At 38.6% G+C, this 17,711-nt stretch overlaps 2 protein-coding genes across 2 annotated transcripts; one reads left to right on the top strand and one right to left on the bottom strand.

Moving 5' to 3' along the window:
* The first annotated feature begins 84 nt into the window (after window positions 1–84).
* Window positions 85–4,200, top strand: LOC120218447 (mitochondrial thiamine diphosphate carrier 2-like). The gene is made up of 7 exons (XM_039215375.1): window positions 85–567; window positions 1,892–2,008; window positions 2,219–2,330; window positions 2,561–2,688; window positions 3,099–3,251; window positions 3,451–3,597; window positions 3,771–4,200. The coding sequence occupies exons 1-7, from the start codon at window positions 451–453 to the stop codon at window positions 3,987–3,989; spliced, it is 993 nt and encodes a 330-aa protein (XP_039071306.1). The 5' UTR covers window positions 85–450; the 3' UTR covers window positions 3,990–4,200.
* A 258-nt stretch (window positions 4,201–4,458) lies between these two features.
* LOC120218375 lies at window positions 4,459–17,591 on the bottom strand. Its single transcript, XM_039215326.1, has 3 exons — window positions 17,556–17,591; window positions 17,331–17,486; window positions 4,459–4,937 (listed from the first exon to the last, which is right to left on the bottom strand). The coding sequence occupies exons 1-3, from the start codon at window positions 17,589–17,591 to the stop codon at window positions 4,659–4,661; spliced, it is 471 nt and encodes a 156-aa protein (XP_039071257.1). The 3' UTR covers window positions 4,459–4,658.
* Window positions 17,592–17,711: the final 120 nt, after the last annotated feature.

The following is a 17,711-nucleotide window of genomic DNA, read 5'->3' as shown; positions in this document are numbered from 1 at the left end:
TAACTTAAAAAATCCATTATTAATATCAAACAGAAAAATGTAGATTCCAGATCAAACAGCCACTAAGAGTATATGTAATTTTTACAGTTTTCCTTGTGTGTTCTCAGTTTTCACATGGACTCGCCGCTCCCACAATTCAGTAAGGCGGCAAAAAGAGAAAACTCGTTCCTTTAACATATCTGTTTTCTTCCCTTTAATTTCCTTCAAGAAGTAGCTTTAATCCGACGGTAACCTTTCACGCGGTCAGCCCATTCCCAATTTCCAGCTACCTTTACGTTTCTTCTTCTTCTTCACCTGCATTCTCTCACTAACCCCATCTTTCTAGTTCTTCTCCCTTCTGAAAATTGGGTTTTCAATTCGGTAGCCTAATTCCAGAGAGCGATTGAAAAAAAGAAAGGGTTCTCTTTTTTCTTTTTAATAATAATAATAATAAAAAGCAAAGCTCTGGCAATGGAAGAACGAGGGCAGTTAAACAGGGCATTACTCGATGCCACCGCAGGTGCCGTTTCGGGTGGAATTTCCCGGACAGTTACTTCTCCTCTTGATGTTATTAAGATAAGATTCCAGGTGAACGAGGGGTTTTATTCATTATTATTATTTTCATTGCTGTTGCTTATTTTAATATGATGAACACTGGGGTTACTGCATATGTTGTTATATCTATGATATTCTTTCTGGTTTTTCCCCTTTTTTCTGTGAATTAAACTGTTTTTAGGATTTTCTTGGTGGGATTTGATAGAAAGAGGTCAAAGATCAAAAGCTCGATAATCTAATGGTTTGGATTCGTATTATATGTTTACTTCGTAGCTTTACAAGTTTTTCCCATCCTTGCTACCTAGCAAAATCTTAGAGAACAGGTTGTTAGGCTTCGTAGGGTGTTTGGTGAATTCAATGAGTTTACTTTGTAGCTTTACAAGTTTTCTCCAGCCTTGCTACCTAGCAAAATCTTAGAGAACAGGTTGTTAGGCTTCGTAGGATGTTTGGTGAATTCAAGGAGTTTAGTTTGCAATGCTGCAATTCAAAACATATGCTTCACTTGATTGATAAGTATTAAGTAATAGTTGTCAGAATAAACACAGTAGTAGTATGTAACTATGTATATATAAAGATAATTTCTTCATAGACCTTTGAAATTTCTCATTGGACAATTATGTATAGTGTGAAATCACCCTTGAAATACTGACTGCATAATCTTCATATTTGGCCTATCTTCTGCTAAAAGAAGGTACGAACAAAGTGACGGCCCCCTTAATAGATGGTAGAGGTGGCTCTCTTGTGGTAGCAATTGCGGACATCTCTCCTTTTCTTGTAGCGTGCACGGTTTGCTTGTATGCTGCCTTAGGCATATATTTTTTTCTTAGTTTCACGCTGGTCTAATGAATGAATGAAAGTGAGTCTTTTATTAAGTGTATATAAGCATTCAGGACATTGGATATCCTGAATGAAAGTGTATGAAAGTGCACGGTTTGCTTGTATGCTGCCTTAGGTATATATTTTTTTTCTTAGCTTCACGCTGGTCTAATGAATGAATGAAAGTGAGTCTTTTATTAAGTGTATATAAGCATTCAGGACATTGGATATCAGATGAGAGCAGCAAAAATCAGTTTTTTTCTTCTATAATTTCTGACCATGTTCTATGTCATCCCCTTCAAAGTTTGCTATTCATTCTTGTTTTCTCACCATAGCAATTTTTTTGTCCCCTTCTTTCATGTTGGATTATCTTAAACATGTTTTCATATTTTTATCCTCATTGTATGATGATGAAACGCAACCTTCATCTCGTCTCATATGCTTCCATTTATGAAAATTTTCATTTCACCTTTGGGCATGGATCAGGATATATTAATGCTTTGTTGCAAGCACTGAGAAGTTTTTTTTTCTATGCTGATAGGTACAATTGGAGCCTACATCTTCATGGTCTTTGATCCGGAAAGATCTTTCTGGATCATCAAAATATACTGGAATGTTTCAAGCAACAAAGGAGATATTCAGGGAAGAGGGTTTACGGGTAAGAAGGCCATTTTCTTGTAGATTTGTATGTTTGTTTCCTCTTTTATTTATCTGGTTATGTTTGATAATGGTTTATATATAGTGCTTATTAATTTCTGTAGTTAGCCACATTGTTAGTTAGTCTTTTCTTTTTTATGTTTGCTGATTTTCCTGAATTCTGGTAGATTTGTTTCTTTTTTCTCTTATTCACTATGCTTGTTTATGGCAGGGCTTTTGGCGAGGTAATGTCCCAGCCCTGCTTATGGTTATGCCATATACTGCTATACAATTTGCGGTGTTACACAAACTGAAAACTTTTGCTTCTGGTTCTTCCAATTCAGGTACTTTACATTGCCCAATGTCTTTTCTTATGTTCTGATCAAAAGTAACAAGTTTCGGGTTATGCTCTGTATTGACACTAATCTGGGACAATCAGCTATTTAATGTAGAAGCATACACATTATTTGTCCTTAATGTCCACCGTTATATGTGGTATTTTAATATCAAGCTTTTATTATTTCAGATGATAGCCTTATGTTGTTTCTTACGTTTTGATTTTGTAACGGTGCAGCGGATCACCTTAACATAAGCCCCTACCTGTCTTATGTCAGTGGAGGGTTCGCAGGCTGTGCAGCTACTGTTGGATCTTATCCTTTTGATCTTCTACGGACTTTATTAGCTTCACAAGGTGAACCTAAGGTATTAAATTGTATAATTCTGTGATGTCATTTTCTGCTTTGACAACATTTCAATCATTTGTGGGAAATATAATTTTGAATCCCTATACAATTACTTATTCATAATCTCTTTGGAAATTCCTTGAACCCATAAAGTGATGTGTGAAAACTATTGCATGCAAGCGCCCATTGTATCCTCATACTTCTTACCTGCAAACAGGGTTTTAAATCGCGGTTTCGGTTATTTCGGATTTACCGTGATTGCGGTCGTCGCGGGCGCTATTGCGGCAGTCGCGGGTAACTCGGACAGCGGCGAAACCGCTATATCGCGGCCGAAATAGCTGTCGCGGACCGTTTTTTAAAACCCTGCCTGCAAAGGCTTTAATTTCTTTAATGTAGCTCATTTATTCGGCATTTCCCAATTACATGTAGGTATATCCTAACATGAGATCAGCACTATTTGATATACTCAAAACTCGTGGCTTCAGTGGATTGTATGCGGGGTTGTCACCAACACTGGTTGAGATCATTCCTTATGCTGGCTTGCAATTTGGCACCTATGATACATTTAAGCGTTGGATCATGGTGAGGTTTTTTTTTGTTTTACTGAGACTAATACTGCTTAAATTTTAGATTTCAATAAAATGAAATTTCTTGCATATATTGAAATTTTGGTTTGCTCTTGAGACTTGCTTAGTTTTCTGATACATTTAAGCGTTGAATATGTTTTTTCTAAAGAGCACTTTTCTGACATATTGGTTTGGTATTTATGTCATCATCTTAGGCTTGGAACCGGTTAAGATCATCAAATACAAGCTCAACCACGGATGATAGCCTTTCAAGTTTACAACTTCTCATTTGTGGACTAGCAGCTGGTACTTGTGCGAAACTTGTCTGTCATCCCCTTGATGTAGTCAAGAAAAGGTTCCAGGTACATCTCGGGGCTTCTTGAAACTCACGTTCCTCCATCACCCGGTCTCTGAATGTTAGATAATTATTTGTTTTATGTTAGATGTTGTGCTGAAGGTGTTAGATCTCTTTCCTTGTATCATTTTAAAAGATAGTAATACTTTATGTAGCTTTAATGTTATTGTCTGGTTGCAGATTGAAGGATTACAGCGGCACCCGAAGTACGGTGCCCGAGTAGAACATCGTGCTTACAGGAACATGTTTGATGCCTTAAATCGGATTCTGAAATCAGAGGGTTTACATGGTCTTTATAAGGGGATTGTTCCGTCAACAATCAAAGCTGCGCCGGCCGGTGCTGTAACATTTGTGGCTTACGAGTTTACATCAGATTGGTTAGAGTCCTTTTCGACTTAATGCTGAACCGGATTTTCATTTTTGTTTTACTTCTCATCTATTACATCATTCATTCTTTTTCCCTGGATTTTGTAGAGGCCCTCATAAGAAAATGAGGGGAAGGGTTTATCATATTATTACATTCAATTGTCATTATTTACAGGAAGTTGATATTGTTTATAGAATTCAGTGGTGAAATAAAGATGGAGAGTAACTTCTTATACCTCTGAAACTCAAGGAAATGCTATTTCTTTTTCCTAGATGCATGATCTATGAAAAGCTTGAAATGTTGAATCATCGCGAATTTGTTCTTATCGAAATAGATCAATATCAGAACCAAAATGATACATATATTGATAACTCTGTTTTGTAATGTTGAAACTCTTCATCATGACATTATCCGATTTCAAGGCTTTGTGAGATTTACTCCCTCTGGAATGTAAGAATCAGATGAGCATCATGGTAAAACAACCCATCTTTCTATTATATTTTTCATAAATTCATACATAATACAGTGTCTATCAGAATGAACATCAAAAACATTCTAAACTGTTCCTTTACATGCTGAGGAATATAAACTAATGTCAATTGATAAACTTCAAAATTTATTCTGAAATGAAACCAGCACCCCTATTCAAACACAAAATCCAACTTGTGAATAAGAGGAAAATGGAAGTCAGTGTTCTTCATTTAGCGGTTTTTGGGTTTCATGTCCTCTGGAGGAAGGGATATGAATTGCAAGATTGTTTGGACCTTTGAGACATCCAATCTGAACTTATCTGCAATCCGGTTAACATCCATGGGACCATCATGATCTTCGGCCTTGCCCTGATGTAAAAGCATGATGTGGTGTAGCTGTTTCACATTCAAGGTTCCTGGAGGTGCAGTCCTTTCTTCATACCTTGTGGACTCGGGCGTTGTATTCCGCAATTTTGGCAAGGGTCTGCTAGGATTTTCGGCCACAAATGCCTGCAGTAGGAGGAAGTTAATTATTAACCAACATTAAAGGAACACTATATCGTGTCAAAAACATTCCTCTCCAACACCATTAGCAGATACAATCATTGTATCGGGTGTACCACAAACCAAAACTGTAATATAAAAGAAGGGTAACAAATAAACTGATATCACCTCGTCAGAAACAGGTGATGATTTATTTCAGAAAGGATACTCCACTCCACAAGCAGGGATTTTGTCTAGCAGGAGGTGTTCTTCATCCCCTCCTTTAATTCGTAGTCGCCCGGTATATGCTGCAACTGTTTTCTGCGATAGAGTTTATAGCAGGCTAAGGAAGAAGAGTCAAAGAGGCGATTCGGAGAAGTTTTTTTATGCAGATGACTGTCCATTAGAGAATGTGGATTTGGACTTAACCTGGAGGATAAGCAAAATGTTAGGTGTTAATTTTAAGGGGGGAAAGTCCGCCTTTGCTGAGAAGTTTTTGGGGGTTAATCCGAATAGGTGTGAGGAGGGTGGGCTCTAATCTCACTTTTCTTCTGAAGGTTTTAGTTTTTTTTAGTAATGGTTGGTGTTAATTGTGTAACTTAGAATGTTAGGGGTTTAGGAAGGAAGGAGAAGGTTAGGGCAGTGAAGAAGGTAGTGTCGAATAAGAAACCTTCGTTTCTTTTTCTGCAAGAAACGAAATTGGAGGTGGTTAATCTTTCTTTGAGAAGAAAGTTGGGGGGTAATTACCTTGGTGGTTTTGCTGAGTCTCCGGCTGTCGGAGCTTCAAGAGGCATTTTGACTTTATGGGATGAGAATTGGTTTTCTCCTCGATTGTTGAAAATTTCTTCTAGGTTTGTCGCTATGAAAGGTGTATTAATGGATAGTCAAGAAGAATGTTGTTTTGTCAATGTTTATGGGCCTTCTGTTGATTCGGATAAAGAGGCATTTTTTGAGGAATTATTAAGCTTTATTTCTTCAGTGGTTTGTCCACTCTGTGTAGCTGGTGATTTTAATACTCATTTAGCTCAAGATGAGAAAATGGGAAAATCAGTTTCTGTTTTTTCAATCAGTCTGTTTAGGGACTTTCTGTTTCAAGCTAATCTTTTGGATTTGCCTTTGGTTGGAGGGAAATTTACATGGGGTAACAATAGGGAAGATCCTTCTTTTGTGAGACTGGATAGGTTTCTAGTCTCGAATAATTTTCTTAGTCTTTTCCCGGACATTGTCCAAATTCTTTTACCAAAATCTCTCTCGGATCATAATGCAGTGACGCTAGAATCCAACAAGTTTAATTGGGGTCCAAAACCGTTTAGACTTTTCAATTACGTCATGGATGAGGAGGGCTTTAAAGATGCTGTTGAATCGAAAATTTCAGACTTGAAGAGGAGGAAGAGGCCGAGTATTGAAGTGCTGCTTAGAGAAACAAAGAATGAGATCAAGAGATGGTCTAACGAGTGCAGACTGGAGTTGCCTAAATTAATTGATAGCAAGGAGAGGTTAATTTCGACCCGAGAAGAACAAATTCAACAAAGGAATCCAATGGTATCAATGATGTATATTTCAAAAGAGAAAAAAGATTTATGGTCTTTGTACAAAAAGGAGGAATTAGTTTGGTTCCAAAAATCTAGGGCGATTTGGATCAAGGATGGAGATCGTAATTCGAGGTACTTTCATCGATGTGCTACGAATGGAGGGAGGGTCAATGCTCTTAATACCTTGGATGTGAGAGGAAATTTGATGAAGGATCCTAGAAAGATAAAATCGATTATTTTCGATTTTTTCAAGGATATTTACAACTTCAAGCCGACAGTTGCGGTTGAGAAGCTTGATCTGGATTTTAACAGGCTATCGGAGGAGCAAGGAGCTCTTCTTGAAAGAAATTTCTCTGAGGAGGAAATTTGGGAGGCAATTCAGTCTTCGGATAGCAACAAAGCTCCGGGTCCGGATGGATTGAATATGGGCTTTTTTAAGAAATTTTGGCCGGTTTTGAAAGGAGAAATCCAAATTTTTTTTAAAGATTTCTATGATGGGAAGAAGTTCGGAAAAGGTGTGAACCATTCCTTCATTACTCTAATTCCAAAGAAGTCGAATTCAGTTGGTATTGAGGACTATAGACCTATCAGTTTGGTAGGGGGTTTATACAATATTCTGTCCAAAGTTTTGTCAAAAAGACTAAGAATGTGCATAGGAGGGTTGATTGGTCATTCTCAATTTGCTTTCATCCCGGGGCGACAAATTTGTGATTGCTCGTTAATTGCTAATGAAGCCATTGATTTTTGGAGGAGGAAAGGTAGGGAAGGTTTAGTGTTTAAAGTGGACTTTAAGAGAGCTTATGATACCGTGGATTGGGATATCTTAATCAAAATTATGGAGTGCATGGGGTTTGGTCAAAGATGGAGGTCTTGGATTTTTAAATGTTTAAATACAACTTCTATTTCAGTTCTTGTTAATGGTTCACCTACTAAAAGTTTTAAAGTTTCTAGGGGGCTTAGACAAGGGTGTTCTTTATCACCGCTATTGTTTAATTTAGTGGGTGAATTTCTGAATCTTCTGCTTTCTAAAGCAGTAGTGTTGGGTTTGTTCGAAGGTTTTCAGATAGGCTGTGATTCTTCTCCGGTTTTGCTTTCTCATCTTCAGTTTGCCGATGACTTGATAATTTTCTGCAAAGCCTCTAAAGGTCAATTGGAAAATTTGAAACGGGTTTTGACTGTCTTTGAGTTGTGTACAGGGCTGCAGCTGAATTTGTTAAAGAGCAGGATTTTCGGCATTAATTTACATGACTCAATTGTCGGGGATTGGGTTAACTCAATAGGCTGCTCGCGAGGCTCTTTTCCAGCGGAGTATTTGGGGTTACCCTTGGGAGCTAGGAGGAACTCAATTCAACTTTGGGATCCGGTTGTGAATAAGTTCTACAAGAAACTTGCAGGCTGGAAATCAGGTTCATTATCCATTGCAAGAAGGGTTGTTTTGTTAAAATCAGTCCTGAATGCTCTTCCTAATTATTATATGTCGTTTTTCAAAATGCCTGTGGCTGTTCGGAAAAAATTGGAATCTTTAATGTCTAATTTTTTATGGGGGTCATCGGAAGAGAAGAAACGGATCCATTGGGTCAACTGGAATACTGTTTGCAAGAATAAAGAATTTGGGGGACTGGGAATTTCAGATCTAAAGGTTAGGAATAGGGCTCTCTTGGGCAAATGGGTTTGGAAGTTTGGTAGTGAGAAGGAGTCATGGTGGAAGGAGATGATCTGTGCAAAGTACAACGTTGATAAGAGGTCTATTGTTTTTTATGCTAATTTGCATACAAGTGCGTCTTGGATTTGGAATGGCATATTACAAAACTATCGGTTGAATGATACTTTTGGTGTTTGTTTTCGAAATAACCTAGTGCTACAGGTTGGGAAAGGTGATTCTATTAGGTTTTGGCATGACGTATGGGCAAGTAACTATACCTTGAAGTCTCTATTCTCAAGGATATATGCTTTTTCGGTTAATAAGGATGGAGTTGTGGCTGAGTTTGGGAGTGTTAGTAATAGGGAGTGGGAGTGGGTTGTTCAGCTTAGGAGAGATTTAATGGACAGGGAATTTGATCAATGGCTGCAAATGATGGTTTTGTTGAATAATTTCCGTCCTAGTTTGATGGGTGAAGATTGCTATGCCTAGAAAGGGAGCGGGGATGGCGTGTTTTCGGTGCAGTCCAGCTCTAGGATTTTTTCAAGACTATCCGAGCCAGATGTCTCCTGGGCGGAGATTGTGTGGAAGGGGTTAGTTCCACCTAAAGTGGAGGTTTTCCTTTGGCAAATTGTTCACCATAAATTGGTTGTCAAATCAGTTTTATTGAGCAGAGGTGACGTAGGTATCGAAAATCCTAATTGTGTGTTCTATGGAGGGGAACCTGAATCGGTGAGTCACTTATTCTTTTCCTGTGTTCAGGTTTGGGAGATTTGGGTTAAATTCCTCCGGTTGTGGAATGTTTGTTCAGTGCTACCCAATAACCCTAAAGGTTTCTTGCTTTCATGGGTGGAATTAAGGCCTATCGGCTATTTGGCAATTTATTCAGGGTGCAGTTTTGTGGATTGTCTGGATTTGTAGGAATCAGATTGTGTTTCAGAATGGCAAGATGGATAATGCTAATCTTTTCTTTTTGGTAAGGTATAGGGTGGCTTCGTGGTTCTTTGCTAAATATAAGAGTATTTCTATTCATTTTGATAGCCTTGTGGGTGATTTATCTTTAGCGGATGTGCATCGTTCACCTTCAAAGGTGCGGCTGCAAAATTTGAAGTGGTGTCCTCCTCCTACGGGTTATTTTAAGTTGAATGTTGATGGGGCAGTTACTTTTGATTGGAGAAGAAGTGGAATAGGAGGAATCCTTAAGGATGTTGATAATATGAAGTTGGCTTCCTTTTCTAGAGCAACAGATCCGTACCCTCCGATTCAGGCAGAGATTTTTGCGATCAAAGCAGGGTTAGACTTATTTTTTGATTCAGCTTGGAGGGATAAGGGGTATCTAATATTGGAAAGTGATTCTTTTCTTGCGTTAAAATGGATCAACAACCATGATCTGTGTCCGGTTCTCTATGTTGATTTGATCAAAGAAATTCAGAAGACAGTGTTGCAGTTTAGTGTTACTCTTTGGCATATCAACAGATGTATTAATGGGGAAGCTGACTGTTTAGCTAAATCTGGAATAGGATAGTGAGTGTTGAGGGTGTGAGTTTGGGGTTTCAGGGTTATTGTTGAAGGTTTTTTTGTGTGTGTTTCGGTTTGGTTGTAATTCCTATGTTTGGTAATAAACTTAGGGCACCCTTTTCCCCTTCCTTTGGTTACTGTGTTTTTCAACACAATAACTAAGAAGGGGGTTTTTAACGGGGCCCAATTCCTATAAAAAAAAGACCAATTGAAATCATTCTACTAAATTATTTACACTAGTAACTCATCCCTCTATCCCAATGAATATCATAGTATACTATTCAATTCAGTGAAAACAAGACAAAGCTCAGGTCAAATGGAGGTCTATAGACTCTAAACTTCATCAAATCCTACAAAGTTTGTTATCATAGAAATGGCACTAGAAGATGAATCAACGCAAAGGCAGAGAGTTTAAACGGTATAAGAGAGAGATAGCATAGGGACTTCAGAGTCACTTCCTTAAATTGAAAAAACAAGGTCCCTAGCAATCTGAGTCAAGCTCAAGAGAGAGGCCATATGTGAATGTTGCTTAAGATTGGTGCTAAACCAACCACTATTTTGACATGAACTTGCATTCTGGTCCATCTCATTTCAAAAGAACAGCAGATCCCACTACACAACAAAAAATCAATAAAAATTTGACAATACTAGAAATACATAGGAGTGAGCAAAATCATCCTAAAAAGGGAATTCCATGTTTTTGGATAATAGAATTTTTTTTTGATAGGAATTGTAAGCCTCATTAAAAACCCCCTTCTTGAATAAGGAACTTATAATGAGTTCCTTCATCAGAGGAAGGAGGAAAAGAGTGCCTTAAACTTCATTAATGAAAATACATAAGATTACAACAAGAAGATAAGCCCCTTACAACAATTTGAAAATCCCAACATAAAATACCCCTAAGACACACTGGAATTAGCCAATGGCGGATTTAGCCAACCCATCAGCCTCAATATTGGCTGTCCGAGCAACCCATCTAATAACACCCTCAACTTCTTTTAGCTTAATTGTTATGTTCCTTACAAGAATGACAAAAATCTGAGGGCAGAAAGTTCCATTCTTAACCCAATCCACTGCCAATTTGCAGTCTGATTCTAACAACAAACGACCATTAATACCTCCTTTCACTGAATCAAAGAAAATTAAGCCCTTCTGAATAGCCCTTAGCTCCATCATAATAGGTGGACCTGGACCCGTGGCCTCCTTAAAAGATCCTAGAATAATACCTTCCTCATCTCTTAGAATACCCGCAACTCCACTGCTGTTCCAATCAGAATTTGTAGTTGCATCCACATTCAATTTTACAAAGCCCTTAGGAGGGGGGGACCAAGGAATTGTAGTAACAATCGATTTGTTGAGAGGAAAGCATGAATCCCCAAGAAAAGGGTCCCCGATTAGAGAATCCATTGAAATTACAGAATCTGCAAACTTAGCTGAGAACCAAGATGCAAGTCGTACTCTTGCTAGGAAAAATAGATTAAGATGGTCAAACTTCCCTCTATCAAAAACAATATCATTTCTTACTTTCCAAACAGTCCAAATAACAACGGCAGGAATGAACTTCCAAATAGCAGACCTAGGATTTAGATCTTCCCAAGCTTGAAGAAACTTCTGCGCATTTGTATGAAAAACCACAGAAAGACTCCAATACTGCACAAATTTGTTCCAAAGTGACCACACAACTGAACACGAGAAAAATAAATGAGAAGAAGATTCAACCTCCAAATTACATAGAGGACAAGAAAGATCTGTTATACCCGTAACCCCTCTCTTAACCAGTTCAGACCTCACTGGCAGTTTTTGAAGAACTACCTGCCACATGAATACCTCGACTCTTGGTGGCACCAGACCTTTCCACACAAATTTCTTCCAAACATAATCCTCCTTCTGAGCCAAAGAACAAGTCTTCACACATGAATTATCAGAATAGACACCAGTTTCGTTTCCTTTCCAAATCAGACCATCGATTGCCTCTTTAGACAGACAAAAATTAGAAATGATAGCCATCAGGTTAGCCCACTGTTCAAATTCCCAATCGGCTAAGCTTCTCCTCAACTGAATATTCCAGATCCATCCCAAAGAACTGAACTCGCCAAATTCAATCAGTTTTCCAAACTGGTTTGTAGAGATTGCGAACAGTCTCGGAAAAGAAACCTTAAGAGGGTAGTCCATTGCCCATTTGTCCTGCCAAAACTGAATAAATTGACCATTCCCAACTCCTAGTCTGAACATGCTGCGGAAATAACAACCAAAAGAGTCTTCTTTAAAATAAGAATTCGCCACCGAGCTCCAAATCCAAGAAGCTTGAGCTGGGATTTTGCTATTGAACAATAAAGAAAAAGGATCAATATTGTATTTTGAACAGATCATTCTCCTCCAAACAGCATCCTTGTCATTAGCAAATCTCCAAGACCATTTCCCCAATAGTTCTCTGTTCATATTGCTAATATTTAACACTCCTAAACCACCAGCCTCCTTTGGCTTGCACACGTTAAGCCAACTAACCCAATGAATCTTATTTTTCTTCGCTCCACCTCCCCATAAGAACTTAGACATGATTGAGTTGAGTTTAGAAGTTACTGGTGATGGAATTTTGAATATAGACAAGTAGTAAGTAGGAAGAGAACAGAGAACCGATTTAATCAAAACTAATCTCCCTGCCAAGGAAAGGGTGGCAGCTTTCCAACCTGCTAGTTTGTTGTTAAATTTTGAAACAACCGGATCCCAAAGAGATGTTGAATTCCGTGTTGCACCAAGCGGCAGACCTAGATACTCAGAAGGAAATTTCCCCACTGCACAGCCAATAGACGACGCCCACTCCTCTACCTCCTATGTAGCCGTATTAACACCAAATAACTTGCTTTTCTTAAGATTCAACTGCAGACCAGACATAACTTCAAACACTCTTAAAACCCTTTTAACATTTGAAATCTCCATTTTCGAAGCCCCACAGAAATAATTAGGTCGTCTGCAAATTGCAGATGAGATAAGTTGAAAGCAGTCTCATTCCTCCCAATATGCAGACCAGAAAACAATCCATCAGAGACAACCTTTAAGAGCAAGACATTTAGGAGTTCCCCAACTAAGTTAAAAAGCAAGGGCGAAAGAGAACAGCCCTGGCGGAGACCCCTTGCCATAGGAATTCCTGAGAAGGTACCCCATTTATCAAAACTGAAATAGAAGCAGTAGTAACACATTGTTTTATCCAACTTCTCCATTTAGAACCGAAACCCATTTTCTCCATAACCTTAAAAAGAATAGACCAATCCACAGTGTCATATGCCCTTCTAAAATCCACTTTAAACACACATCCTTTGAGTCCCTTTTTCCTCCAAAAATCAATCCCCTCATTGGCTATAAGAGAACAATCCAGAATTTGACGACCTGGAATGAAAGCAAACTGCATAGGGCTCATTACATCAGAAATGCAATTCCTTAATCTCCTCGAAAGACATTTTGAGAGGATCTTGTACAAACCTCCTACAAGGCTTATAGGTCTATAGTCATCTAATCCACCAATATTGGCCACCTTGGGGATAAGAGTAATGAAAGTATGATTTACTCCATGTTCCCAATCTTTTACTAAATAAAAGTTATGAAAGAATTTCAGAATATCAACCTTAAGAACAACCCAAAATTTCTTGAAGAAACCCATATTAAAATCATCCGGGCCGGGAGCTTTGTTGCTATCACATGATTGTAGAGTCTCCCATATTTCTTCCTCCGTGAATTCTTTTTCCAGAATATTACTTTGCTCCACTGAAATTTTTGAAAAATTCATCTTCATATCTTCTACTTCCAAAGTAGAACTAGAGTTGTAAATTCCAAAAAAATGATCTTTGACACAAGCTTTGATGACAGATGGATCTTGAGTTATCTCTCCATTGACATTCAAAACATTCATGGAATTCCTCTTTCTCCTAATCAACGCACAAGTATGAAAAAATCTTGTATTGCGGTCCCCTTCTTCTACCCATCTAGCTCTCGATTTTTGAAACCATATTTGTTCTTCAATCTTATACAACCTCCATAATTCTGATCTCATATTGTTCAAATCTGATCCTGTGTCCCAAACATATGTACCTTGCCTCTGCTGCAAGTTCACCTCTTCCAAGTGAATCCTCTTTTCTAAATCTGTAATCTCTACAGAAGGAAAATGGTCTCTTTTCCCCGCCCATTGTTTGATCGACAGTTTAGTGGATTTCAGGATAGATAGAATTCTTGCTTTCCTCTGATCAGACTTGCATTCTTTAACAGTAGACTCAACTAAATTCTGGAAACCGTCCTCTTCCATCAAATAATTAAAGAGTTTGAACGGTTTCTTCTCCCAACTGACCCCCTCATTCTCCAGAAAAACAGCATTATGATCTGACACTGACCTTGGCAACAAGTATTGTGTAACATCAGGAAATGCTTCTAGGAAATGAACATCAACGAGGAACCTGTCCAGTCTAACATAGGTGGGTAAATCCTGGTTGGTACACCAAGTGAATCTGCCCCCATGTAAAGGTAAATCAATTAACCCTGTATGTTGCAGAAATTGGCTGAAAATTCTTATTGAACTTCTGTTTGGAGCTCTCCCCACCTTCTCTTCTTCAGAAAGATGCACATTAAAATCACCTCCCACACATAAAGGGATATTCAGTCCACAAATAAAAACAGCTAACTCTTCAAAGAAGCTTGCTTTCTCTTCTTCGATACTAGGCCCATAAACATTAATAAAACCACACCTAAACTGTGAAGTTAGAAACTTTCCAAAAACTGCAATAAACCTTCTGTTTATAATAAGGTTGTCAACTTCAAAAGAGCACTCATCCCAGCAACTCAATAGCCCTCCAGAAGAACCCACTGCTGGAGATTCTGCAAAACCTTGAAGAGTATTCAAACCACTTCTCCTTAGAAATTGTCCCTGAACCTTCTCCACTTTTGTTTCTTGCAATAGAAGAAGAATAGGACGTCTCTTTAAAACTAGATTTTGAACAGCTCTGTGTTTTTCCTTCCTTCCCAAACCCCTAACGTTCCACGTAATAATGGCTAATTGAAATTTCATCATGATTCAAATAAGTATTAGAAAACCCAATAAACACCGAAAATCAAACCAGCCTCAAATCCTCCTCCAACTTTATGATTTTCTCCAAAAAAGATGATTTCCCACCCTTGAAAGACACACCCAATCTATTACTGATTTCCCAAGTAGCTATAGCTTCCTCCAAAAGAACAACAAAATCTGAAGAAGAAACTGTTTCAATGCTAACTTGATCCAATGCCAATCTGGTCAACAATCTTTGGCTCTTCTATTAAAGGACTTAGAGTTGAAGGAATAACTATCTCCTTCTAAGTGCCACCCTTCCCATATACTATCCAAACTGCTGTCAACAACCTGTCTCTCCAAAGTAGACCCCATACAACCTTCCAAATTAGGTTCTGCAACTGCACTGACCGGCAGAACTGAATTAGGATCCAAAATCTTCCCATTTAGCCTCTCTAGAGATTCCTCTTCTCGAGGAACAACAATTTCATCTTTCTCTAACCAATGTCTTCTCTCCCTGGATCTCTTGTAGACCCTTTTGAAGCTAATACTTCTCTTTTCCAACGGTTCACTCTTTGTAGTCAATGGAGAGTTGGGTCGATCAAGCGTTCTTCCCCTGGAAATCTTACTTCCAGAACATAAAATGTAGTCAATCGACTTTTCCTCTAAATTTGATTCCAATCCTCTAGAACACTTTCTCAAACCAGAAAGTGGCATACCTCCATTTTTATCTTCCTTTGAGTTTGCAAATTCAACCAGAAACTGCTTCTGGTCCATTTTCCCAAATTTATCCAGCTTAACACCAGGCCCAGCTGGAATAATTTTTAGAGGTGGAGAACCAAGTTGCCCATTATCTGATGATTGGGCTATAGACCCATCAGCCGAAAAATTTGAAAATCTACATCCCAAACCCGCGTATTCACCAAAATTGTTAGTCCCAAGATCCTGACACGCTGACAGCACACAATTAATGCCTTTCCCAACTTTGTTAAACGTTGGGAGTTGAATTTCCTCACCAACTCCAACCAAACCCGTGTTAGCTCCTTGGTCAAACCAAATATCTACCTTTTGTCTGTTGTTTTCTTCTGAACGTTCAGCACTTTCCATGCTATCTGACAGACTACTGTCAACCTTGTCTCCAGAAAATTCCTCACCAAATTGTCTATCGTCGGAACCTCCCACCGGCGACTTGTTAAAGGAAACGGAAGAATACTCAAGCACCGAACCCAGCTTAATCTTAACTTTGAACGATCTTCCATAGGATCCAATAGTTATCTCCTCAGGGACGTCATAAGGGCTGGCCACCCTAACCAAAATCTTCACCATCGATAGGTCTGCTCTGATAACTATATCTTCATGAATCTCTTCCACCAATCCCCACTTTCCTGCTACCCGTTCCAAAAAGGAATTTTGCCAACATAACAATGGAACCCCAAACAGATGTACGAGGCAAAAAGCCATTGGAACACCATCATCGTTCAATAAAAGTGCCAACCTATCAAACCAGAAAAATAACTCATCATTTTTCTCTAGCCATGCATCCATCATTTCTTCAGTCGACTTAAATGTAATAACACACGAATTCCAGACATAACCCCATCTGGAGATCTGGACATCAAAACCTTCATTAACTAAGGCCTTCTGGACTAATTCGAACTCAAAAGAATGTTTGATGATCCCCGTTAATGATCTCTTCACCCAACTGGAGCTCTCAGACGGAATATGCATTTCCCAACTATTTTTTATACCTTTCCTCCTGTTGAAACCATCGATCGACCGATCCCTATGGTCCGATGCATTGTTCTTCAATCTATCAGACAGTAAGGCCTCCTTGTAAGATCTTGTATCCCTTACACTCCTGTTAATAACACCTTTCTCTTTGAACCTTGAAAGATCTTCTGTGTTCGACCTTGAAGGCATCACCAAAGAAGTGTTCTTCCCGACTGACCTCACCCTAGCATCCTTGTATCTTGCAGTACCCACTGAAATCCTCCAACCATCAATCATCGAACCATTCAGTTTGGCTATCGCCCTTCTTAGACTTTCCTCATTGCCAAAATGCACAAAAGCAAAAGTGAAGAATTTGTATTTCGGATTCCTTGTTTCTCTGGGAATGAACACTCTGACTACCGGACCGTGAGATGAAAACAACTCCCTTAACTCTCGTCGAGACACTCTTTTACTGAGATGATCAACGAACGCCGTCCAAACATTCTCTGAAGAAAATTCCCCTCTCAATTTTACTCTCTCAACGTCACTATCTCTCTCCATTCCAGCTTTTCAACTCAAAAGCAGGTTTCTGTTTTTATTAAACGAGATTGAGTCTCACTTAGTAGTTTTGTTCGATTTTAGGTTCTCAATATGAAGAAAGGGCTTTTTTGGATAATAGAATTGAAACGGCTATAAGGCATAGCCAGTCCATGAATCAAACTTCTGAGCAATTTTACTTCAAATATGTTTAGTGGTTTAGTTCTTTGAATGGTTTCCTAGTCTCTACATTCCATTTCCTTCAAGTGGAAACCTTTGGGGGGAAATCCTACCTAAGGCATTGTTTTGATTCTATCGAACACTATTATAGCTATAAATTACCTTTTTGAATTAACTATTACAGCTATAAATTACCTTTTTGAATTAACTGTTATTCACTAAAATATAACCAAATTAGAGAAAAGAGAAATAAAACTTTAATGAACTGAACTGACCTCACCCATCTCAAGTTTGCCACCAGGCTTAGCTGAAATCCTACCCACTATTTGACTAAGCATTGCATCATACTTGGGATCTCTTTCTTCCAGCACATTCTCAGGATTACTTCTCGTAACTCTACCTTTAAATCCCAAAGATTCAAATTCAATCATCTACCAGGAAACATAAGAACTCAAAGTAAAAATTAACTTTCATTTTATCTGAATAGGGAAATGAATTACCTTCATGCTGGGAAGCTCTGGGTATCTTCTGTTCATCGGTGGGACCCAAAGGTCTTCTTGTTTTTTGTGGGTTGTGATTGATCCACCGATCGGAGCCTACCAGTCGCTCGACGAAATGCCTGACCCATTTTCTCCCTTATTTCTCCGCCCATTTAG

The sequence above is a fragment of the Hibiscus syriacus genome, unplaced genomic scaffold (assembly GCF_006381635.1).
Source record: "Hibiscus syriacus cultivar Baekdansim isolate YM2019G1 unplaced genomic scaffold, ASM638163v2 tig00110198_pilon, whole genome shotgun sequence".
Lineage (NCBI taxonomy): Eukaryota > Viridiplantae > Streptophyta > Magnoliopsida > Malvales > Malvaceae > Hibiscus > Hibiscus syriacus.
Note: the sequence above shows the minus strand (reverse complement) of the source record. Positions and strands in the feature narration are given on the sequence as shown.